The sequence below is a fragment of the Schistocerca serialis genome, chromosome 2 (genome assembly GCF_023864345.2).
Source record: "Schistocerca serialis cubense isolate TAMUIC-IGC-003099 chromosome 2, iqSchSeri2.2, whole genome shotgun sequence".
In the NCBI taxonomy this organism is placed as follows: domain Eukaryota; kingdom Metazoa; phylum Arthropoda; class Insecta; order Orthoptera; family Acrididae; genus Schistocerca; species Schistocerca serialis.
Window position 1 is genome coordinate 966,723,955 of NC_064639.1, and position 18,890 is coordinate 966,742,844.

Below are 18,890 nucleotides of genomic sequence, written 5' to 3' on the forward strand. Positions count from 1 at the left end.
GATCAGGAGAACGGGCTGGCCAATTTATGCGTCCTCCACGTCCTATGAAACGCCCGTCAAACGTGTACCTCACCCCTCATGGTAATGTACATGTGTCAGTGAAAAAAGACCAAAAAAATGTGTTAGCATGTGGACGTAATGTGCTGGTCCAGTCTCTTCTGTATGTAAGGCCCATCACCGTTCCCTTTGGATCCCTACGTAATTCGGTCCTCTCCGATACACACGATCGAACAGCGGAGGAGTGGTACTCAAGCGTCAACTTTAGGTTACAATATCTCCGGATGTAATTAACATTTTACAATGCAACAAACGGCACTGATTACGTATTTGTTTATATTTTCAGATGTGCTAACAAAACTAACGGGGTTCCATTTAAAAAAACGTAGGTTTGTGTTAAAAAACATACTTCTGTGCATTTTTTTATGGTTTGTATTAACCAATTACACTAGCCCCTCTCCTCACGTTCGGTCTGTGGAATCTATTCGTCAGTATTTGATGCGGTTTACGAAATATATCCAGCAGTAATGTTAGGTGACTCACCCTGTGTATCTACACTCTACAAACTACCGTGAAGTGCTTGGCAGAAGGTACATCCCATTCTACCAGTTATTAGGATTTCTTCCTGTTCCATTCATATATGGAACGCGGGAAGAATGATGGGTCAAATGCTTCTGAGTGTGCCGTAATGATTCTAATCTTATCCTAGTGACCTCTTTGTCAGTGATACATAGGAGGCTGTGGTACAGCCCTAGAACAATCATTTAAGGCTAGTTCATGAAACTTTGTTAATAGACTTTCTTGGGATTGTTTACGCTTGTCTTCAAGAGTCTGCAAATTCCATTCCTTCAGTACCTCTGTGGACACTATCCCATGGGTTAAACAAACCTGTGACCATTTGTGCTGCCTTCTCTGTATAAAGTCAATATCCACTGTTAGTCCTATATGGCACAGGTCCCACACACTTTAGCAATATTCTAGAAACGGCTACACGAGCAATTTGTAAGCAATCTCTTTTGTCAAATGATTGCATTCCCTAGTATTCTACCAATAAACCAAAGTGTACCACCTGCTTTATCCAGAACTGTACGTATGTAATCATTCAGTTCCTATCCCTACAAAGTGTTACACCCAGGTATTTGTATGAGCTGGCCGATTTCAATAGTTACTCATTGATATTATAGTCAAAGGATACTATTTTTTTTCCATTTTGTGAAGTGAAAAATTTGATGTTTCTGAACATTTACAGCAATTTGCCAATCTCTGCACCACACTGAAATCTTTTCCACATCTGGCTGACAGCTTCTCTCATATAGTACTTCATTATAGATAACTACATCATCTGCAAAAAGCCTGATTTTACTTTTAATATTGTCTGAAAGGTCATTAACATACAAAATGAACAGCATCAGTCCCAACACACTTCCCTGGGGCACACCAAAAGTTTCTTTTACATGTGGCGATGACACCCACCCAAAATAACAAGCTGTGTCCTCCCTACCAAAAAGTCCTCAGTCCAGTCACAAATTTCACTTGGTACCCCAGATGATTATACTTTTGACGATAACCACAGGTGCAGTTCTGAGTCAAATACTTTTCAGAAGTCAAGAAACACGGCATCTACCATGTTGCCTTGATCCGAAGCTTTCAGTATGTCATTTGAGAAAAGTGAGAGTTGCTTTTCATATGATCAAGGTTTTCGAAATCCGTGCTAGTTGGCAATGGGGAGGTCATTCTGTTCAAGATACCTCATTATGTTTGAGCTCAGAATATTTTCTAAGATCCTACAACAAATCGATGTCAAGGATACTGACAGTAGTTTTGGGATCACTTCTACTAACTGTCTCGTAGACAGACGTGACCTGTACCTTTTCCAAAAAAATGGACACTTTTTTTTGTTCGAGGGATCTATGCTAGATTATAGTGACAAGAGGGACTAACTCAGCTGCACATTCAGCATAGAATCTAACAGGGATTCCACTGGGGCCTGGAGCTCTGTTCAATTTTAATAATTTCGACTGTTTATCAACAACACTGACATTAATACTTATTTCATTCATATTTTCAGTAGTATGAGGATCAAAGTGAGGCAATTCTTCTAGGTTTTCCTTTGTAAAGGATCATTTGAAAATGGAGTTAAGCATTTCAGCTTTTGCTTTGCTACCCTCCATTTCAGTTGCTGTCTCATTTGCTAGGGATTGGACATTAACTTTGGCGCCACTACACTAACAGCCTTAACATATGACCATAATTTCTTTGATTTCTGTGAAATATCACTTGACAATACTCTGCTACGGTAGTCACTTAAGGCATCACGCACTGCTCTCTTGACGGCAAAATGCATTTCATTCAGCATCTATCTATAGTCTTACACTTTATTTTACACCTATTATGCAGTAATTCTGTTTCTTTAGAAGTTTCTTTACAGTGACCTGTATAACATGGACGTTCCCTCCCATGATGAACTGTTCTACTGGGTACATATCTATCCAGTGCATTGCCAACTATTCTTTTAATCTTGAACCAGTGCTGAAAGTTTCAAGTTCCTCATTGAGATGAGATAAGACACATATTTAATCTAATTTACTGAACATATATGTCTTTCTGCTTGTTTTAGTTGACGTTTGTACTTTGGTAATCACTGTAGTCACATCTGTGTCATGGTCACTGATACCAGTTTCGATGCGGACATTCTCAAAGAAGTCGGGTATGTTGTTGCTATTAGATCGAATGTACTTCCATCATGAGTGAGGGTCTAACTACCTGTTCTAGGTGTTTTCTGGGAAGTCATTTAGTAAAGTTTCACAGGATGTCTTATCATGCCCACCACCAGCAAAACTGTAATTTTTGCAATTAATTGTTGGATGATTAAAGTCTCCACCAATGATTACAGTATGCTCAGGGAATTTTTTGTACAAGTGAACTGAAATTTTCTCTAAAGTTTTCAGTTACATCTGACAATGAATCTGGTGAGGGACAGAAGGATCCAATTATCATTTTATGCCCACCTCTGATAGTGACTCTTGTCCAAAAAGTGTCACATGCAGCTTCAAGTCCTGCCTTGCTGGATTTGAGTTTCTTGTCTACTGTGACAAATACACCACCTCCATTTCCCATTTGCTTATCCTTTTGAGATACACTTAAATTTTATCCAAAAACCTCACTGCTAACAATTTCATGTTTCAACAGCTTTCTGTACCTAATAAGCACTTCAAACTTGGGCATTTTGTTGCAAATGCTTTGGCAGTTTACCATTAGGGTTTTAATACTCTCACCTGTGGGAGGCATTTCTTTTGATCTTACACTGATACTTCTGGGTGTCCTACAACTATTGTTATCTGGATCTAAATAACCATTGTGTGCACCCCCATATACACAGTCAGCTACCTGAATAGCAGCCTCTGATGTGTAGTGCACACCTAACCTTCCATACCAATAAACTTAGATTTTATCTGAAGTTTTCGTTTACCTCAGTGGTGAGTCTGATAGTAAATAGAAAGATGCAATTAGATTTTACATGTATTGTTGACACTGAATCTTGTTTAAACAATCCAACATGTAGCTTCAATTCACATCTCAATGGATTTTAGCTTCTTGTCTACTGCAACAAATACACCATCTCCATTTTCTATTAGCATATCCTTTTGATCAAAACCTAAATTTTCTCCAAAATCTCACTGTTGTCAATTTCAGGTTTTAAATTGCATTCTGTATCTACTATTATGTGAGCTTAATTGATTTTTATGACTACTTCGAACCCTGGCATTTTGCTGCGAAGTCTTTGGCAGTTCACCACTATGATTTTCTTACCCTCACCTATGAGGGCATTTCTTTGGCTCTTACACTGATATTCCTGGGTCTCATACAGCTACCAACATATCGGCTGGATGGAGAGTCATTTAATCTAATAAAACCATTGTGTGGAACCTCACACACAGTCAGCTATGTAGGTGGCAGCCTCTGATGCTAAACACACAGCTGTTCCATTTAGAGGGACCAAACAGTCCTCAACCACATGGCCTAGTCTACGAACTCATGGTCTAGCTTACTGCAGAATGTTCACAGTCTCTGGTTCAATCCTCCCACTTCGGAACTGGGGGGCCATAATCTGCTCTGGGGATAATACTGCAGAGAGTAAGCTTTGCTGAAATTCCATCAGCAAGACCACGGTTGCTAACCTTCCCTGCGAGTCTCTAGAATGATCCAAATATGACCCCAAGACACAGTCAGCAAGTGGTGTTAATCCCAACATGCACCACAATCTGCAGCTGGTTGCACCTTGTTCTATCAATGGCTGTCAGAATAGCCTCTTTTTAATATGTTTCATTGGTGGACAGTACCTCGAACTTGTTAGTTAGGTGGATGGGTGTAATATCTTGAGTTCTCTCTAGTACCTGATTCCCCCGTATGGATGGCTAGACCTACCACTGACACGACACTCACAGTAAGCGGTCAAGCAGTAATAGATCCCGTACTTCCTGGAGACAAGACAGGATCCACAGAGGAGAATAGTACTTCAAGTACCTATGGCATCTCAGCAACATAACTCTCAGCAGCTCTCCCAGCACATCCATTCACAACAAATTCCAATCAGTTGACAGTGGTCACATTGGTTTTCAGCTGCATATGCACAACAACTAAGTCATCCTGTGGCCATGCACAGCATCCACAGAGGGGACTGCACTGTGGCTGGTGCTGTATTTTACAAAATAGCTGACAAACAGCTTATACTAAGTCTGTTGATTCTCTTTAATTTTCTGGGTTTGATATGTTTTAAGTATTACCAGCAGCCTTTTAGAACTTAGGTGATTACCAGCCAAGACAAGACACCTATTACAACAGAAAATCTTCGTATAAAATTTAATGTCACATTACGAAATGTGCATTATCTAATCATCAAATCTGGGTAATTAGTTAATTATAGAAATAGAGGCTAATAATATATAATTTCATGTACCACTGCTAACAAAGAATGTAATTCTCATGGAGAATCACAATGCAGTTTTAAAGAAACTATGTTTCAGATAACAACTGAGAACAAATCTACTTTATACATTCCAAATATCACCTGTAGGGATATTCCATGTAAGGTAGGACACACGATATTTAAAGTTTAAAATTTGGTACTTTTTATATATTTTTTGAAAAGGCTGGACTTTTTACTGTATGGCAACAATGGTTTGTGGCCCATTATTGCTTACCCTTCATAATTTGTAGCCATTTTTATAACGCCATACGCTTTTCATGTGATGAGAGTGTGAATTGTTGGAGACTTTGGACCTTCATTTCAACTAACTGACAGGTAAGAACTAGCATACCATTATTTATATTACTGTTACATACCCTAGTGTACTGCATAGAGTATAAAACTGAAGTAGGTAAATTATAGGTTGGGGTAAATAACAGAATACCACAGCATGAACTTTCATGCAACATGAGTCACTTTCATATAATTAAGTTTTTATACCAAGAGAGAAGTTAGGGAAAACTATCTTGTTCAGTAACTTACTTCTTAGTGTGAATGTGTAACTAATATCACTACTAAAAATTTCCTAATTTCAATCAATATTGTAAAAACAGAAAATTAAATGTGTAAGGTGAGTCATGAAATCTGAGTCACAGTTTTAGTATTTTAAGATCAGAAGAAGAGGATGCCCTTAGTAGCTGCAGAAAGACAGTAGAAAAAGTTACAGAGTAAAGGAAAATATGAAAAATTTAAGAAGCATCTGGAAGAAGCTTGAAAAAGCCAGCAGAAACGAAAGTTTTTACAGTTGAGTCAACATAAGCAAGGACTATTATTAGAAGAAAGACGAGCTAAAAATGGCCAGAGAGTTTGAAAACATAGGCAACATAAGATGCAAGATCAGCAACCTAGTAAAGCAATTTTGTCACCATATAATTCACACAGTGCTCTGGATAAAGCCATGGCTCGGGTGCTGCAATTGCTTACATTAACAAGGTACTGTCAACTATACCTGAAAATGTGAAGGTAGTTTCAATCTGGTCAGATGCTGTACCTCAATTTCAATCATTTCATAATGTGGAAATCTACTGGAACTTATTTGCTACATCCCATGGTAAAGGGGCTGTAGATGGAATTGGTGCAGTTGCGGAACAGCTAGTGGGGAATGCATTAAAAAAGCGAAAATTCATAGTAATTGATGCATCAACTTTCGCTCAGGGAGCTGCAAGTACAACAACTACGCAGGTTTTTCATGTGTCTATTGATTAAATTCAAGGAATCAATGTGAAGCTTAATCTGACGCAAATATTTTCTTCAGCACCATCAGTAGGCCCTACAAAACATTAAATGCATTCACTGCTTTCACTACAAGAAAGGAGTACTACAAACATATCTGTTGTCTCCAATGAATTTTGCTGCTGCATATCATCATAGTGAAGAAACTATGGGAAGTGTGAAAACTGGAACCTGGTACAAAGTAGAATATGACAGTAAATTCAATGCTGGAGAAGTGTGTGCAGTTTTTGGAAATTCTTACTTAATCACTGCAAGGCAGTGTGCTGGTCACTATTTGAAATGGCCTGTAAAATGTGATGAAATTATAAAGAAAATTAATCAACTTCATGTTGTCAATGCAAGAGGATATTTTCATTTCTCTGACTTTTAATTGAACTTACAACTCATTTTCCCAGATGTCATGCTCTTATAATTTTTCATAGTGTTTGAAAAGTGAAATGTTAATGTTAAGTTTATCTTACACTCCTGGAAATTGAAATAAGAACACCGTGAATTCATTGTCCCAGGAAGGGGAAACTTTATTGATACATTCCTGGGGTCAGATACATCACATGATCACACTGACAGAACCACAGGCACATAGACACAGGCAACAGAGCATGCACAATGTCGGCACTAGTACAGTGTATATCCACCTTTCGCAGCAATGCAGGCTGCTATTCTCCCATGGAGTCGATCGTAGAGATGCTGGATGTAGTCCTGTGGAACGGCTTGCCATGCCATTTCCACCTGGCGCCTCAGTTGGACCAGCGTTCGTGCTGGACGTGCAGACCGCGTGAGACGACGCTTCATCCAGTCCCAAACATGCTCAATGGGGGACAGATCCGGAGATCTTGCTGGCCAGGGTAGTTGACTTACACCTTCTAGAGCACGTTGGGTGGCACGGGATACATGCGGACGTGCATTGTCCTGTTGGAACAGCAAGTTCCCTTGCCGGTCTAGGAATGGTAGAACGATGGGTTCGATGACGGTTTGGATGTACCGTGCACTATTCAGTGTCCCCTCGACGATCACCAGTGGTGTACGGCCAGTGTAGGAGATCGCTCCCCACACCATGATGCCGGGTGTTGGCCCTGTGTGCCTCGGTCGTATGCAGTCCTGATTGTGGCGCTCACCTGCACGGCGCCAAACACGCATACGACCATCATTGGCACCAAGGCAGAAGCGACTCTCATCGCTGAAGACGACACGTCTCCATTCGTCCCTCCATTCACGCCTGTCGCGACACCACTGGAGGCGGGCTGCACGATGTTGGGGCGTGAGCGGAAGACGGCCTAACGGTGTGCGGGACCGTAGCCCAGCTTCATGGAGACGGTTGCGAATGGTCCTCGCCGATACCCCAGGAGCAACAGTGTCCCTAATTTGCTGGGAAGTGGCAGTGCGGTCCCCTACGGCACTGCGTAGGATCCTACGGTCTTGGCGTACATCCGTGCGTCGCTGCGGTCCGGTCCCAGGTCGACGGGCACGTGCACCTTCCGCCGACCACTGGCGACAACATCGATGTACTGTGGAGACCTCACGCCCCACGTGTTGAGCAATTCGGCGGTACGTCCACCCGGCCTCCCGCATGCCCACTATACGCTCTCGCTCAAAGTCCGTCAACTGCACATACGGTTCACGTCCACGCTGTCGCGGCATGCTACCAGTGTTAAAGACTGCGATGGAGCTCCGTATGCCACGGCAAACTGGCTGACACTGACGGCGGCGGTGCACAAATGCTGCGCAGCTAGCGCCATTCGACGGCCAACACCGCGGTTCCTGGTGTGTCCGCTGTGCCGTGCGTGTGATCATTGCTTGTACAGCCCTCTCGCAGTGTCCGGAGCAAGTATGGTGGGTCTGACACACCGGTGTCAATGTGTTCTTTTTTCCATTTCCAGGAGTGTATTTGGCACATAATGTCATATTTTCATTTCTCTGCTTGCAGCTAAAAAGATTTTCCAACAAGAAGTAGGAAGTAACAAGAGTCATGTATGTAACATTGAGTTGCGTGCCTGTTTCAATATATTACAATATTTCACATGTTATAAATATTTTTAAAAATCTATAACTCTGTCATTTGAACGTCAACCTAATATGCATTTTCTGTGATAAAAACCAGATCCATACTCCTAATAGTCTGAGGACACTTTTGAGCTAAAATGCAAATTATGAATAGGATGTCCCAAATTTGCAACATGAGTCATGACATAAATTACATTCTTTTTCTTTAATTTTAATGCTCTTCCCTGCTTAAATAACACTTCAAGATCTTTGCCTGAACAACACAATTTATAATGATGATTTACAAAAGAAAATAAGGTTTTACAAAAGATAACAAGTCAACATAATAAAACATTGATTTCAAAATTTAACATGAGTCACCATGGAATCTCCCTGTAAGTTAAAGGAAGAGTCAGTAATAAATGCATACATGCAGTAATTTTCCACCTGTGCTGTAGACTACTGCAGCAAGAAAAGGGGGCAACTAATAACACATAAGGTTTTAGCTACAGCAATCTAACACTAATTACTATGCAAAATACTACACAATATTAATTTTAGCATGTTTGTTATGTTTAAAACTAAAACTGTATATAAAAAAAGAAAACAGTACAAATAAACAATAAAGTCACAAAACAGTTTACGAGTTTTAATATTTGGAGCAGCTGACTGGGTGAACAGCAAAACAAACAGAAGATTAAAAAAGAGCTTGAGTGTTTTTGGCAAACTGAACATGGTTTTCAAATTGAAGCTGGGTCATTCCATATCAAATCACCCAATAAAAAATAAATTTTACACCCACCTCCTTAGATTTTCATGAAATTTGGCTCAAATGGTTCTAATACCATCCTGACAACACCTGCATTTTTTTTTGCTGTATCTCTTACAGTTTTTTTTTATAAATTTTTAAAGTTTTTATGTTTTGCGTTTTCTGAACCTTCGGAAATGGTCAGTTTAATTTGTATTCAAAACTTTAAATTTGCTTATCTTAAAAACTCTTTTAGATAACATCATGAATTTTTGCAGCAAGTTTATTTATTATACATATTTGAAGATAAAAATGATGCTATTAAAATATATTAATATTTTCTATGAAAAAAATATATGTTTTTTTTCTTTTTTTAACGGATGTTTTGTTATATAAGAATTGCAATATCTCTAGTCTCAGACCTGATAGAATGCTCAAATTTGTTTTAATTTACTCTTAAACATATAGGCTACTTGATAAAACAAAAATAATGATGGCTTTTTAACATGTTTATTAATTATAGTAGATTACATTAGAATTATGTAAAAAGATAGTTTACTTACGGCACTTATGTATAACCCAACTGATTGCTTGAAACATTGAATTTTTTGAGTAATTTTGTCTTTTTAATAAACATTAATGCTGATTCAAACTGTTTTTCCACTTCATCCAAGAGCTTTCAGTTCTTTTGATAGTCTTTTTTGAAGTAATACATTCTCCCAGTGCCGCTTGATTGAGGTGCGTCTACTACACAGACTATGTGCTCCAAAGGCACTATGCAGGAATCTTCTCTTTCAGGCCAATAAAATGATGCAGTGGGTCCTGAAGGATGTAGAAATAGAATTTCTGCATCTTCTTCATCATTGAATATTGTTTTTACCAGTCCAAAGTACCAGTTACCATCATAATTTGCAGCCACATAGCAATTTATGGATGGTTCAACACGAACCCAATCAGAAGAAGAATGGAAAGAAAAGACTAAGGAGGGTTTTACACTATCTGTAGTCGTCCTAATTTCAAGGTTGTTTGTTGGAAGTGGTTTGAAGTTATGAAAACTTCTAGTTCCAGGAATGGTTCGGGTTGCTGAAAAACGTTTTTCTAGTTTTAACCGTAGCAAATCAGCTTTTTTTTGTCAATAAAGTGAAAATGAATGTTTTCAATATTTTTTTCACAAAACTTATACACATCGATTGCTGTCATTATTTGTTCTTTGTCTGAAAGCTGTAGACTGGCTTTCCTTAAAATTCTTTTAATAGTTCCTCCTAGGCCATCACAAATTGACTTCCCATGACTTGTTGCAAAAAAAGTGTGTTGGGCCTTCAAATTAAAGTCTCTCAAGTGTTCAGTCAAATTTTTAAAACTGTAAAGTACTGAACTGAGTCAATGTCAGTATGATGTAATGACAGCCACTTTGTAATTTCTTTTTGTACAAAGTTAACAAAACCAGTGTCATGTTCTTGGTCATCACTAATAAAACAGTGGTTGGAAACAAAAACAATGTTTTCCTCATTTCTTAGAAAAACTCCAACTGGGTGTAGAGTACAACCACCTCTATTCCAGTGGTAACTTTGGATCTCATTTTGTATAACAAAGGAATAATTTTCACTGAAATCCATCACAATAATTGCTGTTTTGGGTGGTGGGTCTTCTTTCAATCTTTTAAAGGCTGCTGATTGGGATTTTGCTATAAACGAGTGTGGGGTGAGCATTTCCAATGACCTAACCAATAAAGAAATGTAGTCTTCAACACTGATAGACTGTTTGATCATTTCTGCCCTGTCTGTGTTAACCCACTGACTGAATACAATTTCTTCTTCTAAATCATAATCTTCACTTAGTTTTTCAGTTAAGCACTCTGTTAGTGCAGTATTTGCAGGACAGCTGTTGCAATGATGTAGCATGCAGTTTTGGTTTTCTGTGTTGCACACAAGCATCTTAATTGGGTCTTCATAAGATTCTTCAATTTTCACAGCATCCAGTAATAGTTTAACATTCTGGTGGATACTGCATACACATACAGTGTGTGTGCCTGCAGCACCAGCAAGGATACACCATTTAGGTCTCAAGAAACAAAATTTTGAAAATCCTACTTCTACCTCGGGATTCTCCCATTTGAAAGAATAATAGAGTTCTCTCAAGTTACACAAAATGAGTCTTTTTTGCATTTACACATTTTTTTGAACACTTACTTTGTCTTTTGTTCCAGGTAGCACTCTGGAACTTTCATCCTTTTCATAAAAATATGTTACAAGTCTTACTGTATTTTCAGAAAGAGTTTTACCTTTTTTTGGACCAGGAGTTTCCAAAATACCCTTTTCAGATTTTAGCTTTCTAGCTTGTCGCACCATGTACTCACTTACATTAAATTCTTTCATCACTTTATTTCGAGTCCAAGAATCTGGAGCCAAGGTCAGAATCTGGATTTTTCTAGACCTCCCAACAGATGAAATCTTCTCTTTCACAAGAGAAATCATTACATCAAAATCCTTTGCTTTCTCAACCACACTTTTATCTTCTTCGTCATCATCAGAACTTGGTGCATCATATTTTAATGCTTTTGAAACCGCCTTTTTTGCAGTCTTTTCAATACTGCTAACCTTCCTTTTAAAATAAGACCCTTTACTTTGTTCTGACAAGCCATGAAGCTTTATCGGTGTTAAACCTAAATAATGAAGAGCAATGTCTGTTTGTACGAGCGATTCATTTCTGGATTCCAATGATTCTAATTCGACCATGACTTCATCATCTGTTTCACTTTCATTGACTTCAACTCTTAATTTTTCCTCACAAAAGTTACGGCATGTTGAGCAAAGCTTTTGTCCAGGTTTTATGCTAATATTTTTTGTCAGTAATTGTTTAGAAAGATCCAAGCCTACACTTCTCAACGATTTTTTGATGAGCTTTTTGTATTTTTTTAGTGGGTCTACACATGTTGTTTGATACTTTTCAAAAACATTTAAAAAGTAGTAGCTGTGGTGTGAACATATATTCTTAAATTCACACAGATTAATTCCAGATCGTAAGTGGATCAAATCTTTTTCTTCCTCACTCAATTCTGATACCGGTTGTAACTTTTTTGAAGGTGTGTAGGTTGTTTGGAAACAGTCAGATTTTTTAAATAACCCTACACTACAGGTTTGAATATCTGACATACTGATTTCACTTTTGGTCTGTTTACTGTCCTGGTCCCCCCCACGAACCATGGACCTTGCCGTTGGTGGGGAGGCTTGCATGCCTCAGCGATACAGATGGCCGTACCGTAGGTGCGACCACAACGGAGGGGTATCTGTTGAGAGACCAGACAAACATGTGGTTCCTGAAGAGGGGCAGCAGCCTTTTCAGTAGTTGCAGGGGCAACAGTCTGGATGATTGACTGATCTGGCCTTGTAACATTAACCAAAACGGCCTTGCTGTGCTGGTACTGCGAACGGCTGAAAGCAAGGGGAAACTACAGCCGTAATTTCTCCCGAGGACATGCAGCTTTACTGTATGATTAAATGATGATGGCGTCCTCTTGGGTAAAATATTCCGGAGGTAAAATAGTCCCCCATTCGGATCTCCGGGCGGGGACTACTCAAGAGGACGTCATTATCAGGAGAAAGAAAACTGGCGTTCTACGGATCGGAGCGTGGAATGTCAGATCCCTTAATCGGGCAGGTAGGTTAGAAAATTTAAAAAGGGAAATGGATAGGTTAAAGTTAGATATAGTGGGAATTAGTGAAGTTCGGTGGCACGAGGAACAAGACTTTTGGTCAGGTGATTACAGGGTTATAAATACAAAATCAAATAGGGGTAATGCAGGAGTAGGTTTAATAATGAATAAAAATATAGGAGTGAGAGTTAGCTACTACAAAGAGCATAGTGAACGCATTATTGTGGCCAAGATAGACACAAATCCCATACCTACTAAAGTAGTACAAGTTTATACGCCAACTAGCTCTGCAGATGATGAAGAAATAGATGAACTGTATGATGAGATAAAAGAAATTATTCAGGTAGTGAAGGGAGACGAAAATTTAATAGTCATGGGTGACTGGAATTCAAGAGTAGGAAAAGGGAGAGAAGGAAACATAGTAGGTGAATATGGATTGGGGGGAAGAAATGAAAGAGGAAGCCGCCTTGTAGAATTTTGCACAGAGCATAACTTAATCATAGCTAACACTTGGTTCAAGAATCATGAAAGAAGGTTGTATACCTGGAAGAATCCTGGAGATACTAAAAGGTATCAGATAGATTACATAATGGTAAGACAGAGATTTAGGAACCAGGTTTTAAATTGTAAGACATTTCCAGGGGCAGATGTGGATTCTGACCACAATCTATTGGTTATGAACTGCAGATTGAAACTGAAGAAACTGCAAAAAGGCGGGACTTTAAGGAGATGGGACCTGGATAAACTGAAAGAACCAGAGTTTGTACAGAGTTTCAGGGAGAGCATAAGGGAACAATTGACAGGAATGGGGGAAAGAAATACAGTAGAAGAAGAATGGGCAGCTCTGAGGGATGAAGTAGTGAAGGCAGCAGAGGATCAAGTAGGTAAAAAGACGAGGGCTAATAGAAATCCTTGGGTAACAGAAGAAATATTGAATTTAATTGATGAAAGGAGAAAATATAAAAATGCAGTAAATGATGCAGGCAAAAAGGAATACAATCGTCTCAAAAATGAGATCGACAGGAAGTGCAAAATGGCTAAGCAGGGATGGCTAGAGGACAAATGTAAGGATGTAGAGGCTTGTCTCACTAGGGGTAAGATAGATACTGCCTACAGGAAAATTAAAGAGACCTTTGGAGAGAACAGAACCACTTGTATGAATATCAAGAGCTCAGATGGCAACCCAGTTCTAAGCAAAGAAGGGAAGGCAAAAGGTGGAAGGAGTACATAGAGGGGTTATACAAGGGCGATGTACTTGAGGACAATATTATGGAAATGGAAGAGGATGTAGATGAAGATGAAATGGGAGATACGATACTGCGTGAAGAGTTTGACAGAGCACTGAAAGGCCTGAGTCGAAACAAGGCCCCAGGAGTAGACAACATTCCATTAGAACTACTGATGGCCTTGGGAGAGCCAGTCATGACAAAACTCTACCATCTGGTGAGCAAGATGTATGAGACAGGTGAAATACCCACAAACTTCACTAAGAATATAATAATTCCTATCCCAAAGAAAGCAGGTGTTGACAGATGTGAAAATTACCGAACTATCAGTTTAATAAGTCACAGCTGCAAAATACTAACGCGAATTCTTTACAGACGAATGGAAAAACTGGTAGAAGCGGATCTCGGGGAAGATCAGTTTGGATTCCGTAGAAATGTTGGAACACATGAGGCAATACTAACCTTACGACTTATCTTAGAAGAAAGATTAAGAAAAGGCAAACCTACGTTTCTAGCATTTGTAGACTTAGAGAAAGCTTTTGACAACGTTAACTGGAATACTCTCTTTCAAATTCTGAAGGTGGCAGGGGTAAAATACAGGGAGCGAAAGGCTATTTACAATTTGTACAGAAACCAGATGGCAGTTATAAGAGTCGAGGGGCATGAAAGGGAAGCAGTGGTTGGGAAAGGAGTGAGACAGGGTTGTAGCCTCTCCCCGAAGTTATTCAATCTGTATATTGAGCAAGCAGTAAAGGAAACAAAAGAAAAATTCGGAGTAGGTATTAAAATTCATGGAGAAGAAGTAAAAACTTTGAGGTTCGCCGATGACGTTGTAATTCTGTCAGCGACAGCAAAGGACTTGGAAGAGCAGTTGAACGGAATGGACAGTGTCTTGAAAGGAGGGTATAAGATGAACATCAACAAAAGCAAAACTAGGATAATGGAATGTAGTCAAATTAAATCGGGTGATGCTGAGGGGATTAGATTAGGAAATGAGACACTTAAAGTAGTAAAGGAGTTTTGCTATTTAGGGAGTAAAATAACTGATGATGGTCGAAGTAGAGAGGATATAAAATGTAGACTGGCAATGGCAAGGAAATCGTTTCTGAAGAAGAGAAATTTGTTAACATCGAGTATAGATTTAAGTGTCAGGAAGTCGTTTCTGAAAGTATTTGTATGGAGTGTAGCCATGTATGGAAGTGAAACATGGACGATAACCAGTTTGGACAAAAAGAGAATAGAAGCTTTCGAAATGTGGTGCTACAGAAGAATGCTGAAGATAAGGTGGGTAGTTCACGTAACTAATGAGGAGGTATTGAATAGGATTAGGGAGAAGAGAAGTTTGTGGCACAACTTGATGAGAAGAAGGGATCGGTTGGTAGAATATGTTCTGAGGCATCAAGGGATCACAAATTTAGCATTGGAGGGCAGCGTGGAGGGTAAAAATCGTAGAGGGAGACCAAGAGATCAATACACTAAGCAGATTCAGAAGGATGTAGGTTGCAGTAGGTACTGAGAGATGAAGAAGTTTGCACAGGATAGAGTAGCATGGAGAGCTGCATCAAACCAGTCTCAGGACTGAAGACCACAACAACAACAACAACTGTTCTGGTTACTTTTGTAGGATATTGTAAAAGAATCTCTGTAAACTAAGCAACAGTACTTACTGAGAGTTCGAATAAACTTAATAAAATACTATCCAAGTACTATTTAACACTGTAATAATTTTTTACTTCAAAACACAGGAGTAGCAATACAAAATCCAAGTGTACATTGTTACTCCAAGAAGACAAAAACTTATTTTCGGTGTCTAAGTCACTTGGCAGTTTTTATTTTTAAAATATAATTAATATTATTTTAAAAATTAGATAACTATTAAACAGGTTAAAAAGCCAACATAATTTTTCTTTTATCTACTAGCCTATACAATTAAGAGTATTTTAAAACAAATTTGAGCTTTCTATCAGGTTTGAGACTCTAGATATTGCAGTTTTTGTAAAACTAAACATCCGTTAGCTAAAATAAATAAACAAATAAATTAAAAAAAAAAAAAAAACCTTATAATTTTTTTTTCATTTGGAAGAATTTAATATATCTTTATGGTAATTTTTTTAACATTTAGATAAATACACAAACTTATTCCAAAATTTCATACTGATATCTTGAGTATTCTTTAATATAGGCTACAAATTTTTTTAGTTGTGAGGACACGTTTAAGTTACAATTTCCGACTGCTGAAACAAAGCCAAATCTAAAAACTTTAAAAATTTATTAAAAAAAATATAAGAGATAGAGCAAAAAAATTTTTACAAGTGCTTTCAGGATGATAAAAGAAGTAATTGTACCAAGTTTCATCAAAATCTGACATGGTTGGTGTCAAGGCCTGGGTGACTTGACATGGAATGACCCAGCTACCAGTGTGCCAGAAAACCAAATGTTTACAATCAGTTTGTATACCCTACTTCCACTTTTGATTTTATGGCAGTGGGACACAGACTATTAATGCAAAACTTGTTTAGAACCTTAAGGTTCTTCATTGAGGAGTTTGGAGATGTGTATTGGAAATTAGTACAACATATGTGGGGAGAAAAAAAAAGTGAATGGATCAGAGAACAGATTGCAATGGAAGACATAACAAAGACTAATGAAACTGGAGTGGTCAGGACATACACCCAGGTAGTCCTTTGTGCTGGTTTCCAAGGTATATGAAAAGACTGATATGAGAATCTAATGGAAGTTGGGTAGTATATAAAATTAGAAGACAAGCAAAAGCAACATGGGAGCATACAGTTGAAGATAATAAAGCATGAGAAAGTCTAGAAGGAAGCTGTGGTTGGCAAACAGTTGTTTATCATTATTAATAGCTAAATATTTGGTTGTGAACCAGTTGCTGTTCTTTGCTACACTACTTTATTAAATATTACCACATATGATGGAATTGTTTTGGTAGGTAATAAATATATTTTCAGTACTGCAATCATTGCAATTGATGCACACACTTGAAAGGACTTCTACAACTGCACAATAATGGTAAATTTATAAAAAAAGACATACTTTGTCAATAATTTAGTTTTCAAAACAGGAAGTGAATAATGATGCCACTACAAACCATATTCTGTAATTGTGAATCTCCATGTGTGTTAAGTGGAATACCACAGGCATCTACTCTCACAGTACCTGTATGTCAATTCTTATGTTCTCCAATATGTACAGTACAGTGCAACTGAAGTATCCATTGCTAAATGAAGTAGCAAATGCACAACAGGCGTAGTGTAAATTGGTAATAAGAGCTGTAAGTTGTTCTGGGTGAGATTCCTCAATGTGTCATAGAAGTCAATAGGAAACAGTTTTTACACAATTGCTCAGTCTCTGTTATATTACAGGGCCAATTTGCAGCAATTCGGTACACTCTACCGATCACATATGCTATGATTTTAGACTAATGTGGAAACGTTTTACATGTTAAGAAAGCAATACATAAGATGGAGTTTTGTGTTTATTCATTAAATAATTTTTAACGTCTAACCTTAAAACAATAAATGTCTTACCTGCACTATCTAACACTTCCTTGTCAATTTTATCCGTCAACAAACAGAATAGTGCATCCTTTCCTTTGATTTGCGTCATGAGTTCTGCTCTTTCCACAGGGCATTCTTGTTGCCAAACAGTGACATCACAACTGAAAGCAAATTGAACTTTTTCACACATTAAGCACATAGACAGTTATCTGGTGGAATTAAAATTTGTTTGTCCAATGGTAAGAGTATTTCTTTCGATTTACCTTTCCTGTAACAACTGAATTGCAGACTGTGGCACGTTCGGATGAGTGACGTAAACTTTAAACCGTCCCATTCCTGTCGCCTGTGAGATAAAATGACTCTGCTGTAGTGACTTGGACTTTCTGAATATAATTTTACCGCAGCTGGACCATTGTTTCCAAAGGTTTTGATAAATCATGAAGAACCGTTCTTCTCTTTATTTCTGTATTCTCCTTGTCAAGCAGCTACACGTTATGGTTATCTATAAAAGCAAGTACAATCAAGGACATGACTTTCAAAGGACATGTAAACAGAACAGTTTGGAAATGTTATGTATTTTTTCCTACAACTTCTCTCACACTCATATTAGCCCTCGCTTTAAGTTTTGGCACAATCAGGTCGAATTAAAGAAAAGCTACGGATCTTCCGTCCCTTCGACAAAATAGCTACGTCCATTATTTTATATTTATTAAATCTGAAAGCCCGTAATCAATTACTTTACTCGCTGAGAGTTTCGAATTTCGAAGTACATTCTTCCCCATCTTGCGTATTTTACCGGTGTTAGTTTGCTTTGCCCGAAGAAATAATTGTGATCACTGCTGCTCTCTTGCGGCAACGGGTCAAAGTTTTTCCAAGTGAAAGATGTTTTTTGGGATGGTAGTCAGTGCTATCTATACTTACAGACCCTCAACGACTGTTGCAAAAGGAGGAGGATACAATTTGTGCAACAAGTGAATGGAAAGGAAAGTTTCAATCAATGAGTTGGATGAGAGAGATTTCATCTGTGCGAGGATACGTAGTGCAGTTGCTCGAAACGTTTCAATAGTTTAGATTTTTGTAGTGATAAGGTAGTAACTACATCGAAAAACAGTTGTCTCTCCCTCCAAATAAGTCACGCCTTTCAGTTTGTTTTCAAGAGACTTGAAGTACATCGTTGATTGGTAAGTTTCCTTAGTGTTGATGAAGCGTAAATAGAATTGCTTGAATATATATACTTAGTGTTTCATTATTAGTAGGTTAAATATAAAGAGGTGATGCATGCTAACTTTAGAGAAGTATCCTCTTCTGTCGTTATTTTATGTCAGAGTGAAAAATCTTCTTTGGTGTTTTCGTACCTGTTTTGACTTCGTTCATTAGTGAAATTATAAGATGTACTTGGGACTGACGAAAACAGATGTTAAGTGGAAGTGTCAGACTTTAATATAATGTCTTGAAGTATACAACTTTTGCAAGGATTTGATCAGTGAATCTGTGGCATTCGAAATTTTTT

The 18,890-nt window shown here is 38.2% G+C and overlaps 1 protein-coding gene across 6 annotated transcripts in view; it reads right to left on the reverse strand.

The window, feature by feature from the left end:
* Window positions 1-18,246, reverse strand: part of LOC126458360 (glyoxylate reductase/hydroxypyruvate reductase) — a 92,477-nt gene extending 74,231 nt beyond the window's left edge. For 2 of the 6 annotated variants that reach the window (XR_007585618.1, XM_050095330.1), the window contains exons 1-3: window positions 17,968-18,146; window positions 17,644-17,882; window positions 17,411-17,541 (exon numbers count right to left, since the gene is read on the reverse strand). Coding sequence is in view for 1 of the 6 variants with exons in the window: in XM_050095330.1 (XP_049951287.1) it covers window positions 17,411-17,541; window positions 17,644-17,819 (307 nt within the window). In the remaining 5 variants the exon portion in view is untranslated. The other 4 variants (XR_007585620.1, XR_007585622.1, XR_007585619.1 and 1 more) reach the window with 4 other exon arrangements.
* Between the last annotated feature and the right edge of the window lie 644 nt (window positions 18,247-18,890).